This window comes from Brachyistius frenatus, unplaced genomic scaffold (genome assembly GCF_029030835.1).
Source record: "Brachyistius frenatus isolate BFR_SWC_R1_liver_20210118 unplaced genomic scaffold, ASM2903083v1 Contig_74, whole genome shotgun sequence".
In the NCBI taxonomy this organism is placed as follows: Eukaryota; Metazoa; Chordata; class Actinopteri; family Embiotocidae; genus Brachyistius; species Brachyistius frenatus.
Window position 1 is genome coordinate 1,189,980 of NW_027210673.1, and position 20,295 is coordinate 1,210,274.

The following is a 20,295-nucleotide window of genomic DNA, read 5'->3' on the forward strand; positions in this document are numbered from 1 at the left end:
TAATTATCCAGTTTCTCCCTGTGACACTGATTCAGAAGACGTTTCATTCAGATGTTACCACTAATTAGTAAATAAAAGTTTCGAACTGAGGTGCAGGAGAACTGTTTTATTGTTGCAGACTCTTCCAGAAATAAAATTATTCATTGAAGTGCAAACATATTTGTTCAATCAAGAGATAAGGAGGATGTGAGAATAATTTATATGGGACTTGTGGAAGGCGTCGGACATCCATTAAACACATGTTTGCCATGTCTTGGCACGAAAATGTCAGGTCCCCTTCTGAAAGAGGGTGTGAGCAAAAACTTGTGCAATCTGAATATAAGGGGCTGTCAAGTGCAGTGTGACTAGTATACCTGCTTTGGTGACCACAAGGCCACAGTGGCAAAGATGAGTTGGAGATCTACATGGTTGTGTTTTCTCGCTTTGTCTATTGCCAGTGTCATTGAGGTCCAAGGCAGACTGGGTGAGGCTCAGATAGTAACCTTAATGCTATAAATGGATTATTCTGCTTAATTAATGCATTAGAATGAAAAATGTGCAGCATACATTGATCATTTACTGACTCAAATTTTTCTTTTCCAGTTCGCAACCATGTCAGCAGCATCTGTAGCACATGGGGCAGAGAGCACTTCAAGACGTTTGATGGTGATGTGTACCAGTTTTCTGGTATGTGCGAGTACAACCTGGCCTCCGACTGCCACGAGACCTACCAGGAGTTCGCCGTGCACATGAAGAGGGAGGACGATGATGGAAACCCTACAGTCAGCTATGTGGTGGTCAACATCAACGACCTTTCATTCCACCTCAGCAAGAGTCTGGTCACTGTGAACGATGTCCCGTAAGTAAAAAAACCAAAACAACAACAACAACAACAACAAAACATAAAAGCCTGAGAAATAAACTCTGATATTTGAACATTATAATAAAAAAACCATTATTGTTTCTAGTGTCACAATGCCATACTACCAGGCAGGAGTAACAGTGGAGAAAAATGCTGTTTACATCAAGCTCCAGTCCAAAGTCGGCATCACTGTTATGTGGAACAGTGATGATGCAGTCATGGTAAAAACTGAAAGGCACCTCCAATGGATGTTATGATACAGAGAAAATTTTGACTTCTTTCAAATTATTTTCACTTGAATCGAAGATTTTAACATTTTTTTTTTTAAATTAATGTGGTACAGACTAATACAGTTACAGTATAGACATATTTTTTTGTATTGTCGATGATATTTGAATAGATTCTCATAAATAAATAGCTTTTCAGTCAATTTTCTGTTTTGATAAAGAACAAACAGAACAATGGTTATTAGATTAGGTCACCATTATGCCTATTTTATGTATTGTGTTTTTCTTTTATATACTGTATTTTGAAAAGTGTTAAAAATACTTTCAAAATAGTTGTAAAAATTGTTTTAACCTTTTATTGTGCGTTTTAAGGTGGAAATTGATAATGAATATGCTAATCGTACTTGTGGACTTTGTGGAGACTTCAATGGTGTTCCAGTCTACAATGAGTTCATTCTTCATGGTATTTAATGTTAATCACTTTGTATTAATTTATTTCATCAGTAATCTGCTAAACTATAGTGACACTATGAATGTAATTATATGTAGGTCGCAAAATCAACCCCATTGAGTTTGGCAACAAACAGAAAGTCCATCGACCTAATGATGACTGTGAGGACCCCTATGAAGAGGAAGAGGGATCCCTGGAGGCTGTGAATGTGCCAGATTCATGCAAGGAGTTTGTGAGTTTATTATCCAGCTAGCTTTAACAAATAGAGATGATACTTTGTACCAGAGTAACTTTTTCACTGTTATCCTTCTCTTTTGTCCTTTTTAGCAAACCACCTGTAATCAGATGCTGCGTTCAGAGTCCTGGAGCTCCTGCACCAAACTGATTAATCCAGAGCCTTACATCCAGGCCTGTGTGCAGGACATGTGTGGCTGCACCAACAGTACAAATGACTTCTGTATCTGCAGCACGCTGTCTGAGTTTTCTCGACAGTGTTCCCACGCAGGAGGAAATCCTCCCAGCTGGAGGACACCTCAGTTCTGTGGTAAAGTTTTGTGTTTTCTTTCCGTTTGGTTATCATTTCTATATTTTATATATTATGGAGTGGAGAGGGAACCAAAGCCCTGAAATCAGTTCAGTGAAAACCAACTCAATTGTTCTTTTAATAAAAAATAGTTTTTCATCAAAATTGTTACTGAAATGGAAAAGAAGACATTTAAAATTGCATAACAAAATGCCACAAATGTGTATCTGTCAGTGTCGCTCGTGATTTAAAATGTAGCATAGAAAAATTGTGAATAAAATAAATACAGAAAAAAAATCTACAATTGTTACATTCAGAGAAAAAAAAATCAAATTACTTCCTCACTTGATTTACCATTAAATAGTTCATTTAAATTCCCACCTCTTCCTCCTTCCATCAATCCAAACTGTACTTTATATCTCCACAGCTAAACAGTGCCCGTTCAACATGGTTTATGAAGAGAGTGGTTCCCCTTGCTTGGATAGTTGCACACATCAAGACACGAGTTCACTGTGTGAGGACCACACGATAGACGGCTGCTTCTGTCCTCCTGGTTAGTGCTCTTCATATTTGAGTTTCCGTCTACACACAACACTATTTATAGTTTCACTTCTAATGACCCTCGAATGTGACTTGTCTACTTCAGGAACTGTGTTTGATGATATTTCCATGAGGGGGTGTGTTGCTCAGTCCGATTGTCAGTGCAAGCATGACAAAATTTATAACTCTGGAGAGATTTACAGACAGGAACGAGAGGAATGGTGAGTCACACATTGAATAGCAGAATGTTCTATTGCAGTGCAGTGATTTGTTCTGTTGTTGTAAATTATATGTTTTTTTTTTCAGTACATGTTTCAAAGGTAGATGGGCTTGTGAAAGTCTTCAAACACCGGCTACATGTGCAGTTGAAGAAGGTTCACATGTAACTACCTTTGATGCGAAAACCTACACCTTCCATGGAGACTGTTACTACACCCTGGTGAAGGTGGAGAGCAAGGTGAATGAGTTGTAGCTTTGTACGATTGAATAGCAAAACACATACAGTATAATTATCTGATTTAAGAAAATAAATCTAGTATCTATTATTAATCCATTAATCTATTATTATTACTCACACTGTTTATATTTCAGGATGATGCAAGCCCAAAGTTTACCATCCTGGCCCAGTTGGTGCCGTGTGCAAACCAAGAGCTAGACACTTGTCTGAAGACCCTTAAAATTCTGCTGAACAATGACAGAAACAATGTGAGTTGAATACTGCAATTACCTTTTAGACTTCACACAGATATCTGCAACACTAATGGCCACTTCTAATTCTATTCAGGTGTTAATGTTCACCTCTGATGGCACAGTAAAGCAGAACACGCAGACCATCAGTTTGCCTTACTACTCAGGTGAGTTGCTCAATAAGAAACTCTGAATGAAACATGTTACTATTAACTTTCTTTTATGTTATAACATCAGAAGATCTTACTGATTTTGTGTTCCTCTTCATTCAAAGGAGACATCAGCATATTCCATGCTTCATCCTTTCACATTTTGCTCCAGACCAGTTTTGGTTTGCGAATTCAGATTCAGCATGTTCCAATCATGCAAGTCTACATCAGCCTGGAGCAGAGCTACAGAGCAAAGACACGAGGTAAATTTTACTTTTGTCTTAACATTTGGCTTTGACATAAATAATGTGTCAGGATTAATATGTATACATTGAATTACTAGTCACTGTAAGTCCTAAATGATGAAGATGATCACAGTGATTTTTACTTCAAATGAAACAAATGAACAGATTATGTAGAAAATGCTCAAAACTGCAGGAAAATTCATAAATGCTGTCTTCCTTGTTCAACGATGAAAAACCTTAAGGCTTGCTGGCCTTGATTTTTGGGAATACTTTTTATTGTCAGTCTTTGATTCCAACAACTGACAACTGACTCAGACAACTGAAGGGATGTCAGAGCAGCATTGCTGCTCTTTTAGATTAAAAGCAACCAGTTAAGGTGTTTTGTGCATCTCATCAGGATGGGTGACTTCCATTGTAGATTCTCCTGGCATATCCAACCGGAGTAAATCCAGAACATGTTTGAGAGATTAAATGTTTAATCTGAACTAGGAATGGCTCCTCCATGAGGCTGCTGCAAAATGTAGCTGTGGAGAGCGTCATCTGGACTAAGTTGGTTAGCCTTCTGCTGATACTTAACTGGACTTTTTAGTTAATAGGCATTTACTGATTACGGTAATTACTGCCCATCAAAAAATTTACCCCCATCATCTTTGCTCACCCCTGAATCCCACTCAGTAAACAAATAGAAAACAAATCTATTTGTGGTTTCAGCCGTATTTGGTATTTCCGTTAGTACTGTCATAATTACTCCAATTTTAAACTTTTAACTTAATTTTGAAGTATTTGGTGTCTTCAGGTTTATGTGGGAACTACAACATGGTTCTGTCTGATGACATGAAGACTCCTCAGGGTATCGTGGAGGGAACTTCTGCCACTTTTAGTAACTCCTGGAAGGCTAACCTCATGTGCCAAAACAGAGAAGAAAGACTTGATGACCCATGTTCTCTCAGTGTGGAAAATGGTAAACAGCAGTGGTTGCTTTCTTTGATTTAAACACTTATTTATATTGCTGAAGTGTTGTATTTAAGGCAACTGGATATAAATGGCTTGCTGTTTCTTATTTCTCAGAGAGGTACGCCAAACACTGGTGCGCCTTGCTGTTAAGTCCAAACAGTACCTTCACGCAGTGCCGTTCAGTGGTGGATCCTGAACTCTACTACAAGGTACAGTAAAACCTCTCTGTTTGTCTGTTAGTAAATTTTATGGGACTGTAATTCTCAAAAAGTGTCTGCTGTCCTCTGCAGCGATGTACTTATGCCAGCTGTAACTGTGAGAAGAGCGAGGCCTGCCTGTGTGCTGTCTTCTCCTCCTACGCACGAGCTTGTGCATCAAAGGGAGTGTTTTTGACTGACTGGAGAGAAAATGTGTGCGGTAATGGTCTCTTTCATTATGTTTTGCTACAGTTTAATAATGATTTCTGGAGTTTGATTAACATCATCCCTTTAATATATTATAAAACTATTAAGTATCGATCTTCACATTGTGCACAATACAGATAAATACACCAAGAACTGCCCAGCCTCTCAGACCTTCTCTTACAAGCACCAGAGATGCCAGTTAACTTGCGGATCACTGGGCTCAAAGCAGCAGAGCTGTACCTCTGATTTCTTGCCTGTGGATGGCTGCTCCTGCTCTGAAGGCCTCTACCTAAATGAAAAAGGCACCTGTGTCTCCATGGCAAAATGTCCCTGTTACCATAACGAAGTTTACATTAAGCCTGGAAAGTCCATCAACATCAAAGACGAGCACTGGTGAGTCAGTTCAGGACTTAAATGAGTCCTGAAGACCAAGGATTAACCATAATTACAACGCATGCAGCATTTAAGATTTACAGAAACTACATGTCTAAATAATTTTGTGTTGCATTGTATATCTTTGGTGTCATTTTCTAGTGTATGCACTAATGGAGTGCTTCACTGCCATTCTTGGAGATCCCGCTCATCAGGTCAGTTTTTTTATTGTCTCATCCTTTTCCACAACACAAGCCTTTGGCTGACAAAATGCATATTAAAGCAGTTTCAACTTTTGTTGCAGCATGCCCTTTTCCAAAAGTATTCTTCGACTGCTCCACTGCGGGCACAGGAGAGCTCGGACTGCAGTGTGCTCGAACTTGTTTAAATCTGGACAGCGATGATTGTGTGAGCTGATTTTGCTGCTGTGTCATAATTGGCCTTTTAGTTTCAAATAACTGGGTCTAATTATTTTTTTTCTGAATTTAATGGTGGCAGTTTGTTACACTGATGACAAAACACACAGTACACATTCATACAGTAGTTTCTAGTCTGTTTTGGACAGTAATTAATGACACTTTCAGAAATGATATCTCTTCTTCTAACCTTCCCAGGACTCCACAGAGTGTGAATCTGGCTGCCGGTGTCCTAATGGCCTCCTTGATGATGGCAAAGGTTCCTGTGTGAAAGAAAATGAATGTCCATGTCAGCACGGCGGCCATGTCTTTGCCCCCGGAACACAAATTCCCAACCAGTGCAACACCTGGTAAAACCGTATTTTAATCAATGATTATTATATTTTCCTGCATATGTTCAACCTGCAGAATTCAAAAAGCTGTATTAAATTGAACCATTTCTGATTTAGTACCTGCAAAAGTGGAAAATGGAAGTGCACAGAAAAAACATGTCCAGGAACTTGCATTATTTATGGAAGTGGTCACTACAATACATTTGACCAGCAAAGATACGGGTTTCAAGGACATTGTGCCTACGTTGCTGTCCAGGTAAATACTGTCAAAGTCATATAAATTACAGGCTGTGACAAAAATCAGCCTTTCACTCATCCACTACCCCCTTTTAAAATGGAAGATCATGACTTCACAGTGAGCAGTAAACTGAGATTTTGGACTTGACTAATCATTATCAGTTTGTGTCATCACTGACAGCGATTGAGTCACGCATCTGTAATTTTCTTATCTATAAAAGGTGGCACATTGCATTGTGGGATTGTTGAAAGTAAGCATAAATGAAACGGCAAACAGTGAATGTAGTGCATGATATTGAAAATAGTGGAATGATTTCAGACACAGTGGACATGTGTGATTAACTTTTGTTTTGTCAGGGTCCATCTCAGAAATGAATATGGTCAAGGTTAAAACACTATAGTCAATATATTGTATGATGCTTGAAAAATGTCACTTCAAGATGACTAATTGTTATAGTGAAGAATATAAATGGCACATGCAGATAACTACATGATCTTTACACGTTTATTTATGTTATAGCTTTTCTGCAACAGTCCTAAAATATTAGTAATGGTCAAGCTTAAGTTTGATTTGATTGATGGTCTTTACGATAGAACATACACACAAAATGTTTAATGAATTTATCTCTTTTAAGAACAAATGTGGCAACAAAACCGTACAGGACAACTTTGGAGTTTCCACAGAAAATGTACCATGTGGATCTACTGGCACCACATGCTCCAAGTCAGTCAGAATTCAGCTTGGGGTAAGACCTCACTTGAACATCTGAAAAGTTTTCAGTGCCTAAAATATTCAATATATTTCTTAGTTTTTTAACATTGCAATGCAAACCACAGAAATCTCATTTACATTACAGAAAATGGAAATTAAACTGTCAAAGGGTACATATAACGTAGAGGATCTGGGAGATGGCCCTGAGATTCAGTACAAAATAAGGAAGGTTGGCTTGTATGTGGTCGTAGAGTCTGCCATTGGTCTGGCAGTGATGTGGGATCGCAAAACAACTGTTCGCATCCTTCTGGAACCACAACACAGCGTGAGTCATAGATGAATGAAATTTTTTACATTGAGAGTTAGAGAGAGTGTATGATTTTGTCTCATCTGTTCTCGACAGTTGTCTCTTCTGATCCTTTTCTTATACCACATATAAATATATTCAGACAAGAATGTACAGTAACATTGCAACAAAAAAAAAGTATTTGAGGCACTTACAATACTCATAAAATATGGAGTTCATTTAATATAATAATGTGTTTATTGACATGATGAGAGTTGTGCCACTGACTGAGTGACTCTTTTGTGTGGCTGTAAAGGGAGAGGTATGTGGCCTGTGTGGAAATTTTGATGGTGATGGGCAAAATGACTTCACCACACGGAGTCAGCTAGTAGTGAGCAGCCCATTAGAATTCGCAAACAGCTGGAAAGTCTCCAGTACTTGCCCAGATGTGGAGACGAATGTTGACCCCTGTGAAGCAACACCCAATCGACATCACTGGGCAAAAATGATGTGTAGCATCATAACTGGACATACGTTCCAAGAGTGCCACAGTAAGGTAATGACAGTAGTTTTTGATTTCAAGTCCCGTGGCTGAAAGTATAAAACACATTGTTAAAACTCTGTCATCAACTTTGAATGACTAAACAGGTTGACCCACGTCCATTTCATGAAAACTGCGTGAAAGACTCGTGTGCCTGTGACACAGGAGGAGACTGCGAGTGTTTCTGCACAGCAGTGGCAGCTTATGCTCAAGCTTGTAATGAGGCCGGTGTCTGTGTTGCATGGAGAACTCCAGAAATCTGTCGTAAGTAAACTATTTTACTCTAATTAGAATTTGCTTTTTTATTTAAATTTTAAACTTGGAGAGTGCAAACCTCTATGTAGGCCAGTGGTCCACTCTTCTATGATATGAAAATCTGCACCCATAGTATGTCTGGATATATTTCCAAAACTATTCAAACACAAGTAATCTCATGGCACTTTACATACAAAGGTCAAAACCTCACAATATATTGGAGAAAGGCCCAACAGCTGAACAGTTCTCTTTTGAACAGCATTTGGCGTCAGAGAGAGGAAAAACTCCCTTTTAACAGGAATAAGCCATCTGCCTTGTCCAGTTCCTACAGGTTTCTGTTTAGGTATGGGCGTGGAAGGCCTGGGGCTAGAAAGAGAAACTGGGGAATTGTTGTTGGTTGAGGGAGTGACATAGGGAAGAATGAATAACTGAAAAGTAGAAAGAATGACTGTGACAATGACAAGCATCTGTAAACGGCCATCTTTGGCCATCTTCAGCTCCCTCCACAAATTTCCATGGTTTGGAGTCTGTTTGGACAATAACAAAGACTTGTCCTGAGGCCAGTCCAGTGTTGACTTGGTTGTATGCTTCAGGTCATTGTCATGGTGAAATGTGAGTCATCAACCCAGTGTCAGGTCATTGTACTTTGGAGCAGGTTTTCTTCAAGGACTTCTCTTTATTTGACTTCAGTCATTCTCCGTTAATTTTGACCAGACTCCCTTCTGCTTAGAAGTGCCCACATAGCATGAAACTGCCATCACCGTAGCCATGGTAATAACCAGGTGGTAAGCAGTGTCTGCGGTTTATCAGGAAACTTTAATGCTTGGTCTTTCATTCATCAGATCAGAGAATCTTTTTCCTCATGCTCTTGGAATCCTTTAAATACTGTTTAGCAAACTCCAAGTAGGCTGTCATACATCTTTTACTCAGAGTGGCTTTCATTTAGCTGTTCTAAAGGCCTGATTGCTGCAGAGCTACTTCTGGCACTTTCTCCTATTTCTGCAGAGGATTTCTGAAGCTCTCTGTTAAAGAGACCGGTGGCTTCTTGGTCATCTCCCTGACCAAGTCACTTGTTGCTTGGTTACTCAATTTGGCTGAACAGCCTACTATATCAGTTCTTGCGGTTTCAAACTTTTTCTGTTTCATTATTATTGAGTCCAGTGTGAGTGAGTGTTTCCAGGAGCACAGTATAATATTTAGAGTTTTGTACCCTTGCCCTAACCTATGCCTAACCTCAGTTATAACATCAACGTTTACAGAGACTTCATTCATTAATCCATTCAGATTGCCATATGTAGGCTCAAATCAAGTTTTAGTCACAACAAGGATTCATATAGCAAAAGAATTCTCCTGACAATGGTTCAGAGTGCCACATGCAATATGTTTTCATTTTGTCAATATGAGTTATTAGGTGTACACTGATAAGGAACATTGCCAATTTTCCATTTGAAATTAAATTTACAGTGCAATAAAATGTGCAATAATTAAAGTTATCTATATATGTGTAGTTTACATATAATGTATAATGTGTAATGTAAATGTACACACTGTCATTATAATTATTTTTACACAGACTCTCATCAATGCATTCATTTAGATATTAGTTCAACATACTTAATTCTTCAAAAAACTTGAATTTATCTTATATACTTATAAACATTTTTTAAATTAAAATGTATTTCCCTTTATAATTATCGATAAATGTTTTCAGTCAAGTTATTAATTTCCAAAAATAGGGAAAACTAAATGTTCAGTCAGGCCTGTGAGAATGCATTGGGGTTTGAGTTTGAGTTCACATTATACAGAGAATATTGTCAATATCTAAATATATGATATATTTTAAATCATTTCTTCCTAGCTGTCTTTTGTGATTACTACAACAGCCCAGATGAATGTGACTGGCATTACAACCCTTGCCACACACCTTGCTACAAGACCTGTTTGAATCCACTGGGAATTTGTAGCAACCCTTTACCTACCCTGGAAGGTAAGAGGTTCATTCATGGCAGACAGCTCTGTTTGACTATACATCTGAGGAATGTGCAGTCAAAAACGTTGTATAATATTTAATGTGGTTTTTACAGGATGTTATCCTATATGCCCAGAAGATAAGCCCATATTTGATGAGCGGAACAACACATGTGTGGAGATATGTGATGGTTGCTTATACAACGGGACTTTATATAATGAATATGATGTTATTTACAATGTGACTGACAACTTGGGAATGTGCTACTATGCAATCTGCATTAATGCAACAGTAATAAATGGAAATGAACCTTGCTCCGTGACAACCACCCCATCACCGACACCAACAACTGCAGAGCCAACCACAACAACAAAGATTACAACGCCAACACCTAGGCCTCCCACCACAACTGCAGAGCCAACCACAACGCCAACACCTCCTCAGCCTCCCACTACAACTGCAGAGCCAACCACAACCACCAAAGTTACAACGCCAACAACTAAGCCTCCCACTACAACTGCAGAGCCAACGACAACTCCAACACCTGAGCCTCCCACTACAACTACAGAGCCAACCACAACCACCAAAGTTACAACGCCAACACCTCAGCCTCCCACTACAACTGCAGAGCCAACCACAACTCCAACACCTGAGCCTCCTACTACAACTGCAGAGCCAACCACAACCACAAAGGTTCCAACACCAACAACTAAGCCTCCCACTACAACTGCAGTGCCAACCGCAACCACAAAGGTTACAACACCAACAACTAAGCCGTCTCATACAACTGCAGAGCCAAGCACAACTCCAACACCTGAGCCTCCTACTACAACTGCAGAACCAACCACAACCACAAAGGTTACAACACCAACAACTATGCCGTCTCATACAACTGCAGAGCCAACCACAACCACTAAGGTTACAACACCAACAACTAAGCCTCCCACTACAACTGCAGAGCCAACCACAACCACAAAGGTTACAACACCAACAACTAAGCCTCCCACTACAACTGCAGAGCCAACCACAACTCCAACACCTGAGCCTCCTACTACAACTGCAGAGCCAACCACAACCACAAAGGTTACAACACCAACAACTAAGCCTCCCACTACAACTGCAGAGCCAACCACAACTCCAACACCTGAGCCTCCTACTACAACTGCAGAGCCAACCACAACCACAAAGGTTACAACACCAACAACTATGCCGTCTCATACAACTGCAGAGCCAACCACAACCACAAAGGTTACAACACCAACAACTAAGCCTCCCACTACAACTGCAGAGCCAACCACAACCACAAAGGTTACAACACCAACAACTAAGCCTCCCACTACAACTGCAGAGCCAACCACAACTCCAACACCTGAGCCTCCTACTACAACTGCAGAGCCAACCACAACCACAAAGGTTACAACACTATCAACTAAGCCTCCTATTACAACTGCAGAGCCAACCACAACCACAAAGGTTACAACACCAACAACTAAGCCTCCCACTACAACTGCAGAGCCAACCACAACCACAAAGGTTACAACACCAACAACTAAGCCTCCCACTACAACTGCAGAGCCAACCACAACTCCAACACCTGAGCCTCCTACTACAACTGCAGAGCCAACCACAACCACAAAGGTTACAACACTATCAACTAAGCCTCCTATTACAACTGCAGAGCTAACCACAACCACAAAGGTTACAACACCAACAACTAAGCCTCCCACTACAACTGCAGAGTCAACCACAACTCCAACACCTGAGCCTCCAACTACAACTGCAGAGCCAACCACAACCACAAAGGTTACAACACTATCAACTAAGCCTCCTATTACAACTGCAGAGCCAACCACAACCACAAAGGTTACAACACCAACAACTATGCCGTCTCATACAACTGCAGAGCCAACCACAACCACAAAGGTTACAACACCAACAACTAAGCCTCCCACTACAACTGCAGAGCCAACCACAACTCCAACGCCTAAGCCTCCCACTACAACTGCAGAGCCAACCACAACCACAAAAGCTATGACCACAACAACTTCTGTTACCACTCCATGTATTCCAACGTGTGAGTGGTCAGATTGGTATGATGTGCATGATCCAAAAAAAGACCAAAATGACTGGGAAACATATAAGAACATCACGAACAGTGGTAAAGAAATATGTGAAAATCCTCTGGAGATTGATTGTAGATCAGCCGATTATCCGAACAAAACCTTAAATGACTTTGTGAGTGAAACCGGCCAAGTTGTGACTTGTGATGTGGAATATGGTTTCATATGTAAAAAAGAGGATCAGTTAAGACCTCCAAAAAAGTGCTTCAATTACAAGATCCGAGTATGTTGTGACATATGTTCACCAACAACCCCAACAACATCTCCCACTACAACTGCAGAGCCAACCACAACTCCAACACCTAAGCCTCCCACCACAACTGCAGAGCCAACCACAACCACCAAAGTTACAACGCCAACAACTAAGCCTCCCACCACAACTGCAGAGCCAACCACAACCACTAAGGTTACAACACCAACAACTAAGCCTCCCACTACAACTGCAGAGCCAACCACAACTCCAACATCTGAGCCTCCTACTACAACTGCAGAGCCAACCACAACCACAAAGGTTACAACACCAACAACTAAGGCTCCCACTACAACTGCAGAGCCAACCACAACTCCAACACCTGAGCCTCCTACTACAACTGCAGAGCCAACCACAACCACAAAGGTTACAACTCCAACACCTGAGCCTCCTACTACAACTGCAGAGCCAACCACAACCACAAAGGTTACAACACCAACAAACACTACAACTGCAGAGCCAACCACAACAAAGGTTACAACACCAACAACTAAGCCTCCCACTACAACTGCAGAGCCAACCACAACTCCAACACCTGAGCCTCCTACTACAACTGCAGAGCCAACCACAACCACAAAGGTTACAACACAACATCCATTACAACTGCAGAGCCAACCACAACTCCAACACCTGAGTCTCCACTACAACTGCAGAGCCAACCACAACCACAAAGGTTACAACACCAACAACTAAGCCAACCACAACTCCAACAACTAAGCCTCCCACTACAACTGCAGAGCCAACCACCCACTACAACTGCAGAGCCAACCACAACTCCAACACCTGAGCCTCCTACTACAACTGCAGAGCCAACCACAACCACAAAGGTTACAACACCAACAACTAAGCCTCCCACTACAACTGCAGAGCCAACCACAACTCCAACACCTGAGCCTCCTACTACAACTGCAGAGCCAACCACAACCACCAACCACAACCACAAAGGTTACAACACCAACAACTAAGCCAGAGCCAACCACAACTCCAACAACTAAGCCTCCCACTACAACTGCAGAGCCAACCACAACTCCAACACCTGAGCCTCCTACTACAACTGCAGAACCAACCACAACCACAAAGGTTACAACACCAACAACTATGCCGTCTCATACAACTGCAGAGCCAACCACAACCACAAAGGTTACAACACCAACAACTAAGCCTCCCACTACAACTGCAAAGCCAACCACAACTCCAACACCTGAGCCTCCTACTACAACTACAACTGCAGAGCCAACTGCAGAGCACAACTAGCCTCCACTGCCTCCTATTACAACCACAACCAACAAAAGGTTACAACACCAACAACTAAGCCTCCCACTACAACTGCATTGCCAACCACAACCACAAAGGTTACAACACCAACAACTAAGTCGTCTCATACAACTGCAGAGCCAACCACTAAGGTTACAACACCAACAACTAAGCCTCCCACTACAACTGCAGAGCCAACCACAACCACAAAGTTTACAACACCAACAACTAAACCTCCCACTACAACCGCAGAGCCAACCACAACTCCAACACCTGAGCCTCCTACTACAACTGCGGAGCCAACCACAACCACAAAGGTTACAACACCAACAACTAAGCCTCCTATTACAACTGCAGAGCCAACCACAACCACAAAGGTTACAACACCAACAACTAAGCCTCCCACTACAACTGCAGAGCCAACCACAACTCCAACACCTGAGCCTCCTACTACAACTGCAGAACCAACCACAACCACAAAGGTTACAACACCAACAACTATGCCGTCTCATACAACTGCAGAGCCAACCACAACCACAAAGGTTACAACACCAACAACTAAGCCTCCCACTACAACTGCAGTGCCAACCACAACCACAAAGGTTACAGCACCAACAACTGAACCTAGTATCACTGGTCACACAGTACCTCCAGTCTCTGAAGCAACTGGCCCCCAAATAAGCGTAACATCTAAATCACCATTAACAACGCCAGCTGCCACTACAGAATGCATCTGTTACGTTAATGGCACTCATTATAAACCAGGTAAGCAACAACATACAGCAATTTTGTCTATAGTTGTGGTATAATATGATGTCCTGATGTAAAAAAAAAATGCATTACTCTTCACGTATTCTTTGTTTTATTTCATTCATCAAGGGGATGTAATATTTGATATGCACTACATTGGAGCAGGCGTATGTCTCACAATGATATGTTCTGATATTTGTGAAATTCAAAACAAGACTGAAACTTGCCCGACCACGCCCACGCCTAAACCCACACCTAAACCCACACCTCCTGTACCTACTTGCCCTGAATGGGATGTCTCGGTAAGACTTTTACTGTATCTAACACATTAAAATCAGTACCATTTACACTGTGTAACACTTACAGAGTTACATGCATATGATCGATAATAATGTACATTTGCACTTCAATTACAATCTTTCTTGTTTTGCAAAAAATCTCAATATCCTACTAATTTTTTCTCTTTTTTTCCCTTTTCTTTTTCTTTAAGGCAAATGAGACCTTCTTCTTGTGCAACTGCACCATGGCCAGATGCATTGAGAACAATACAATTGAAATAGTTCCATATGAATGTCCACCCATTCAGAATATAACTTGCACTAATGGAAAGAAACCAGTTCTTGTGTATGATGAGTATTACTGCTGCCAACATTATGCTTGTGACTGTAAGTGTTTCTGTAGATATTTGATATTTGTATTGACTTGTATACTTCTCTTCCAAATACATTTGAGATTTTTAACCTTTTTTGTTTCTTTTCAGGTGTATGTGAAGGATGGGGAGATCCTCATTACATCACTTTTGATGGATTCTACTACAGTTATCAAGGGAACTGCACTTATGTGTTGATGGAAGAGATTACAACAACACATAACTTGAAGATTTATATTGACAATGTCTTTTGCGATCCTACTGAGGATGTTTCATGTCCACGATCAATAATAATATCATACAACTCGCAAGTTGTCACACTCAAGAATCATAACCTTATTGGAGCTGCACAGTTGGAGGTAAAACTACACTTACAATATGCTGTCTGAAAATACTGTATGTTCTGAGAAACTCACCAAACTCACACAGATTACCACTAGCGTCGATAGAATAGCAATACTGGATCCTTTTTGCATGGTACCTTTCTTTATGTTCCTTGTCAAATGGTGTTTTTTTCTTGTAGGCATTGAAAGGTGGAGTAAGTCTGAAACTACCTTATTCACAACAAGGTGTTAAGATCATTAATTCTGGCCTTAACTTGGTTTTGGAGATCCTTCGCTTGGAAGTGGTCATTACATTTGGAATAACTGGCTTTAGTGTCACCCTTCCATTTCAATACTTTGGCAGAAACACACAGGGTCATTGTGGTAAGAACTCTCCCTCTCTCTGCTGAAAACATTGGTAAATCCTTTGTTAGACTGCAATATGAACTGTTGTGTGACCACTGTCAGGAACATGCAACAATAACCAGGCTGATGACTGCATGTTGCCTGGAGGCGAGCTGGTGGAAAGTTGTGCAGTGATGGCTGACTACTGGCCTGCAAACGACATTTCCCAACCCAACTGCCCGATACCACCTGTACTACCCACCAATGTACCTGAACCACCACCAACCTTAACTCCCTGCAACCCAGATTCCTTATGCAGCCTGCTGTATAGCAGGTACACATTCTCTGATAAAATATAGAAGTTCACATTCACCCCCATGATGGTGACATAGTGCAGTTAAAAAACAATATCTTGAACTTTGGTTTTGCTTTTTTTCACAGTCTCTTTGCAGTGTGTCATCCCTTTGTCTCTCCGGAAAATTTCTACAAAGGCTGTGCTTTTGATAGCTGCCATGTTTCCAACCCAGCAGTAGAGTGCACGAGTTTGCAGACTTACGCTGCTGCCTGTGCTCAGGCTGGAGTTTGCATTCATTGGAGGAACCACACCACACTTTGTGGTAAGCAACTTGTCATTATTCTATTGTAAATGCTGGGATTGTTGGAATCAGGAGAGGCAATTTGTTTTCTGTTTCTTTTGAGGCATTTAGCCCAAACTGAACAAACTGCTGTACCTTTTATTAAATAGAGTATAGGTTGGCAGTATGTATTTATAAAGAACTAATTGAGGTCTTTTCTTCACCAACAGCAAGTGAGTGCCCATCAAACAAAGTTTACAAACCTTGTGGTCCTACAGACCAGGCAACCTGTGAAGACAAGTAAGTTTCCATTAAAAATTAAGCATGTTAATTTTGCATTTTATTGTGCAAGTTAGCATTTTCCAAGATTATGATCATAACGGAAAGTGGCAATAAAAATGCGTTGGAAACACCATTGTGAAAATAAGAGACAAAAGCAGTGTATCAAATTAAATGTGTTTTAGAGCTCTGAAGGAAATTAAGTACACAACACGTTCTTTCTTTGTGATTTTATTTTACAGTCCAAACGATCCAACTATGAACTTCACCACAGAGGGCTGCTTCTGTCCTGATGGAATGAAACTCTTTAACAAAGACTCTGAAATATGTGTTGAAAAGTGCGGTAAGTGTAGTGTATATCCTCAAGTGTGACAATTGAACTGAATATATCATGTCAATCCTAAAGTCCTTCTGGATTATTACTTTTCCAACAGGATGTCTGGATCCTGAGGGCATTCCTCGTGAGGTGAGCCAAGTAATTTATTCATGATTCAAACCTAACCTGTATTGTTTACTTGCTAGAGACAATTAAATTAATTAATTCACTGTGGTTTATTCTTTTAGTTTAATGAGAGGTTTGAGTACAAATGCCAGGACTGCATCTGTGACAAGTCCACCAAGACTGTGATTTGCAAACCTAGAGTGTGCCCGGCACCACCTATAGCAAACTGCACTGGTGACGGGTTTGTCCTTGTCAACCAAAGTAATCCATCGGATCCCTGCTGTTCTGCCTTTGTTTGCCGTAAGACGCACAGCATCTATGCACATTTGTGGTTTAACATTTTCTGATTTGTATTTGCAGATGGCAATTCATCAACGTGACCCTGAATAATAACTATTTTATTATCTCTGCAGAATGTCAAATCAGCAGTTGCCCAGTCTTTAACATGAACTGTCCAGTTGGATATAAGTCAGTTATCCGAGTTCCTGAGGGAAAATGTTGTCCAGAACATACATGTGGTGAGCTCATGAATTCAATTTGAATTTCTATAAACCCTAATAACCACAGTAACACTTTAAATCATTTGACTTTGCTCCTGTCTTACTCTTTCCTAGAGCCCAAAAGAGTTTGTGTCCACAAAAATGTTGAATACCAGGTAAATAGGAAATGGATGATTTATCACATCATTTGTTATTACATCATCTTTTACTTCTAATGATTTCTTCTAAATGTGGCTAAAAGCACAAGTATTAACACATTTCCTCTTTATTTGCTAGCCCGCTTCTTCAGTTCCTGTTCAGGAATGTCAGGAGTGTACCTGCACCAATGAGGTTGACCCAAAATCTGGTCTGTTCAAAATAACTTGCCAGTTCCAGCAATGTGACGAAAATTGTGAAATGGTAAGACAAACGACAGCAACTATGCTCACATACACAACACACTGCAACTTGATTTTCTCAAGTGTGCTCAGTGTCACTTCTAAGATTTAACTTGGCAGCCTAACTTCCCCTCTCTCTCTCTCAGGGATATGAATATGTGGAAGGTGATTATGATGAATGCTGTGGGAAGTGTGTGCAGACACATTGTGTCCTCAATGTTAACGGTACCAAGCAGCTCTTGATGGTAAGTTGGATCATATCCATCGGCTGTTAGTCCACGTTAATGTTCTTTCACCTAAAGAGACTTGGTGTTTTAATATCTGTATGTACTCCTACTGTTGTGTGTGTGTGTGTGTGTGTGTGTGTGTGTGTGTGTGTGTGTGTGTGTGTGTGTACATCCAATTCACTGCTCTCCAGCAAGGAGAAACCTGGTCACCGCCTGGGAATAAGTGTGAGCATTACTCCTGTGTTAAGAGTGGTGAGACTTTAACAATGGCCAGTTCACAGATTGTCTGCCCACCATTCCAACAGAGCAACTGTCAACGTGTAAGTATTACTTTCAATTAATTAATTTTGATTGATTGTGTCTGTGTGAACAGAAGTGTAAAGACATTATATTGAAGTTGTGTATTTTCCTCTTTAGGATACAATTCAGACTGCAGCAAATGGCTGCTGTAAAATTTGTGAGTATGACTTTTTCATTTCTTTTGAGTAGAAGGTACACAAATGAAAAGCTAATTGTGTGTATTCTTTGAAAAGGTGTGGAGAAGGAGAAGGCATGCAAGTTAGTGCCCATGAAAACCCACGTGATATACAAAACCTGTCAGTCTGACCGTGAGGTAGATATGCCATATTGTGAAGGATCCTGCAACACTTTCACCAAGTAAGGATAATATTGCAACTATTTCTCATTCTTCTGGAAAGTTACGAAAATATTTTGCTGTGGTTCTGCCGATTTTGTGTTTACCAATAAACCCTGCCTCTGCTTTCAGGTACTCCCAAGTAGCAGCTGCCATGCAGCATTCTTGCTCCTGCTGCAAAGAGACACGCTTCACCAATCGCACCGTTGAATTGCTCTGCCTGAATGGAGACCTGGTGCCCTACACATACATGCATGTGGAGGAGTGTGGATGTGGCCACACAGACTGCACCAGAGATCCTGGTCAACCTGCTCGCAGGAAGCGAAGCTTCAAACTGCTGTGATAAAACAATCATTATAAAACAACATTAAGGGATGTGTGATGCAAATGTCTCCTCCTGTATTCTTCTAACAATCATACCATCTCTTACAAAGTAATTGACATTACAGAGAGAGTATTTATCAACTGATCAAATAAAAAGATGCAACTCAGTTTAGGTCTCATCTCTTTAAATGTCCTGTTTGTGCTAATACAACTTTTATAAAAAAAAAATAATAATAACAATTTGACTTATGAAGACTTTCACAAAAACCCAAAAGATGATTTTGTTTTTTTTGTGGTCCTTTACAGTGGAAGTAAGGTATATTTTCAATTTTGGTGGGAATCAGGTCGTACACATATTGTCAAACTACAATAAGAACACTTACAGTAAAGTGCTACTGTAGACACTGCAAATTTGATAGATTCTGGACTTTTCATTTCTATCGTCCCATTACAGTTCAAGCCTTACTTACACAATTTGTATCACTGAATATAGAGAAAAAATTTTGAAAAATATTTCTATGCTCTGCTACCACTGACTAAGTATCTTCTCGCAAATAACCCAGTGACTCTGGGGGCTTTTAAGACATTGCACCTGAGGTTTCATTTTAATTCAAGACAAGCCTTTAACGGGGCAACCTGTCTAATTCAATGCTCTGTTTCCTGCCGAAACACACCCAGACAGGGTTTGGCTTCTGTGAGGGGACTTTTCCAAAAAGCTATTCGTATTTCCGTCTGACATTTAGAAACTGAATTTCATATCCCTCAATCTAATTCGTATTGATACTTGCAAATACAAAGGTTTGCCAAAACAGATTTTTTTTTTTTTTTTGCAGTCTGTTTAGACCCACAGAGCAGTTGGATAGAGGAAAGTCTGAGCGTTGCAGCTATTAGAAATAGGAGCACTGTCTATGTTATAAGAGACAGTACATGTAGCAGCATATGTGTCATGGACTATGGATAAACTGAGGATCACTTTTAATTGCTTTGACACATTCAGTGACACCATCTTTCAACTGTTACTCAAACTCAACCGCCACCAAAACTAAGTGTATTAACAGTGACATGAAGTTAAAGGTATACAGCACAATCTATGAAACGGAGAAAT

General features: G+C 40.4%; 1 protein-coding gene across 1 annotated transcript; it reads left to right on the top strand.

Moving 5' to 3' along the window:
* The first annotated feature begins 387 nt into the window (after positions 1 to 387).
* On the top strand, positions 388 to 19,326 carry LOC138626444 (mucin-2-like). Its single transcript, XM_069708091.1, has 40 exons — positions 388 to 463; positions 583 to 838; positions 948 to 1,062; positions 1,441 to 1,531; positions 1,618 to 1,751; positions 1,847 to 2,063; positions 2,470 to 2,595; positions 2,689 to 2,803; positions 2,889 to 3,027; positions 3,174 to 3,287; positions 3,367 to 3,436; positions 3,544 to 3,681; positions 4,460 to 4,624; positions 4,732 to 4,826; positions 4,908 to 5,034; positions 5,159 to 5,414; positions 6,008 to 6,074; positions 7,014 to 7,124; positions 7,236 to 7,415; positions 7,693 to 7,932; positions 8,025 to 8,181; positions 10,257 to 13,090; positions 14,731 to 14,817; positions 15,006 to 15,180; positions 15,276 to 15,523; positions 15,688 to 15,871; positions 15,956 to 16,166; positions 16,274 to 16,449; positions 16,638 to 16,707; positions 16,929 to 17,029; positions 17,121 to 17,152; positions 17,251 to 17,428; positions 17,542 to 17,646; positions 17,743 to 17,783; positions 17,905 to 18,027; positions 18,152 to 18,250; positions 18,424 to 18,552; positions 18,650 to 18,689; positions 18,766 to 18,889; positions 18,999 to 19,326. Exons 1-40 carry the CDS (start codon positions 388 to 390, stop codon positions 19,207 to 19,209), a joined length of 8,157 nt encoding a protein of 2,718 aa, XP_069564192.1. The 3' UTR covers positions 19,210 to 19,326.
* Positions 19,327 to 20,295: the final 969 nt, after the last annotated feature.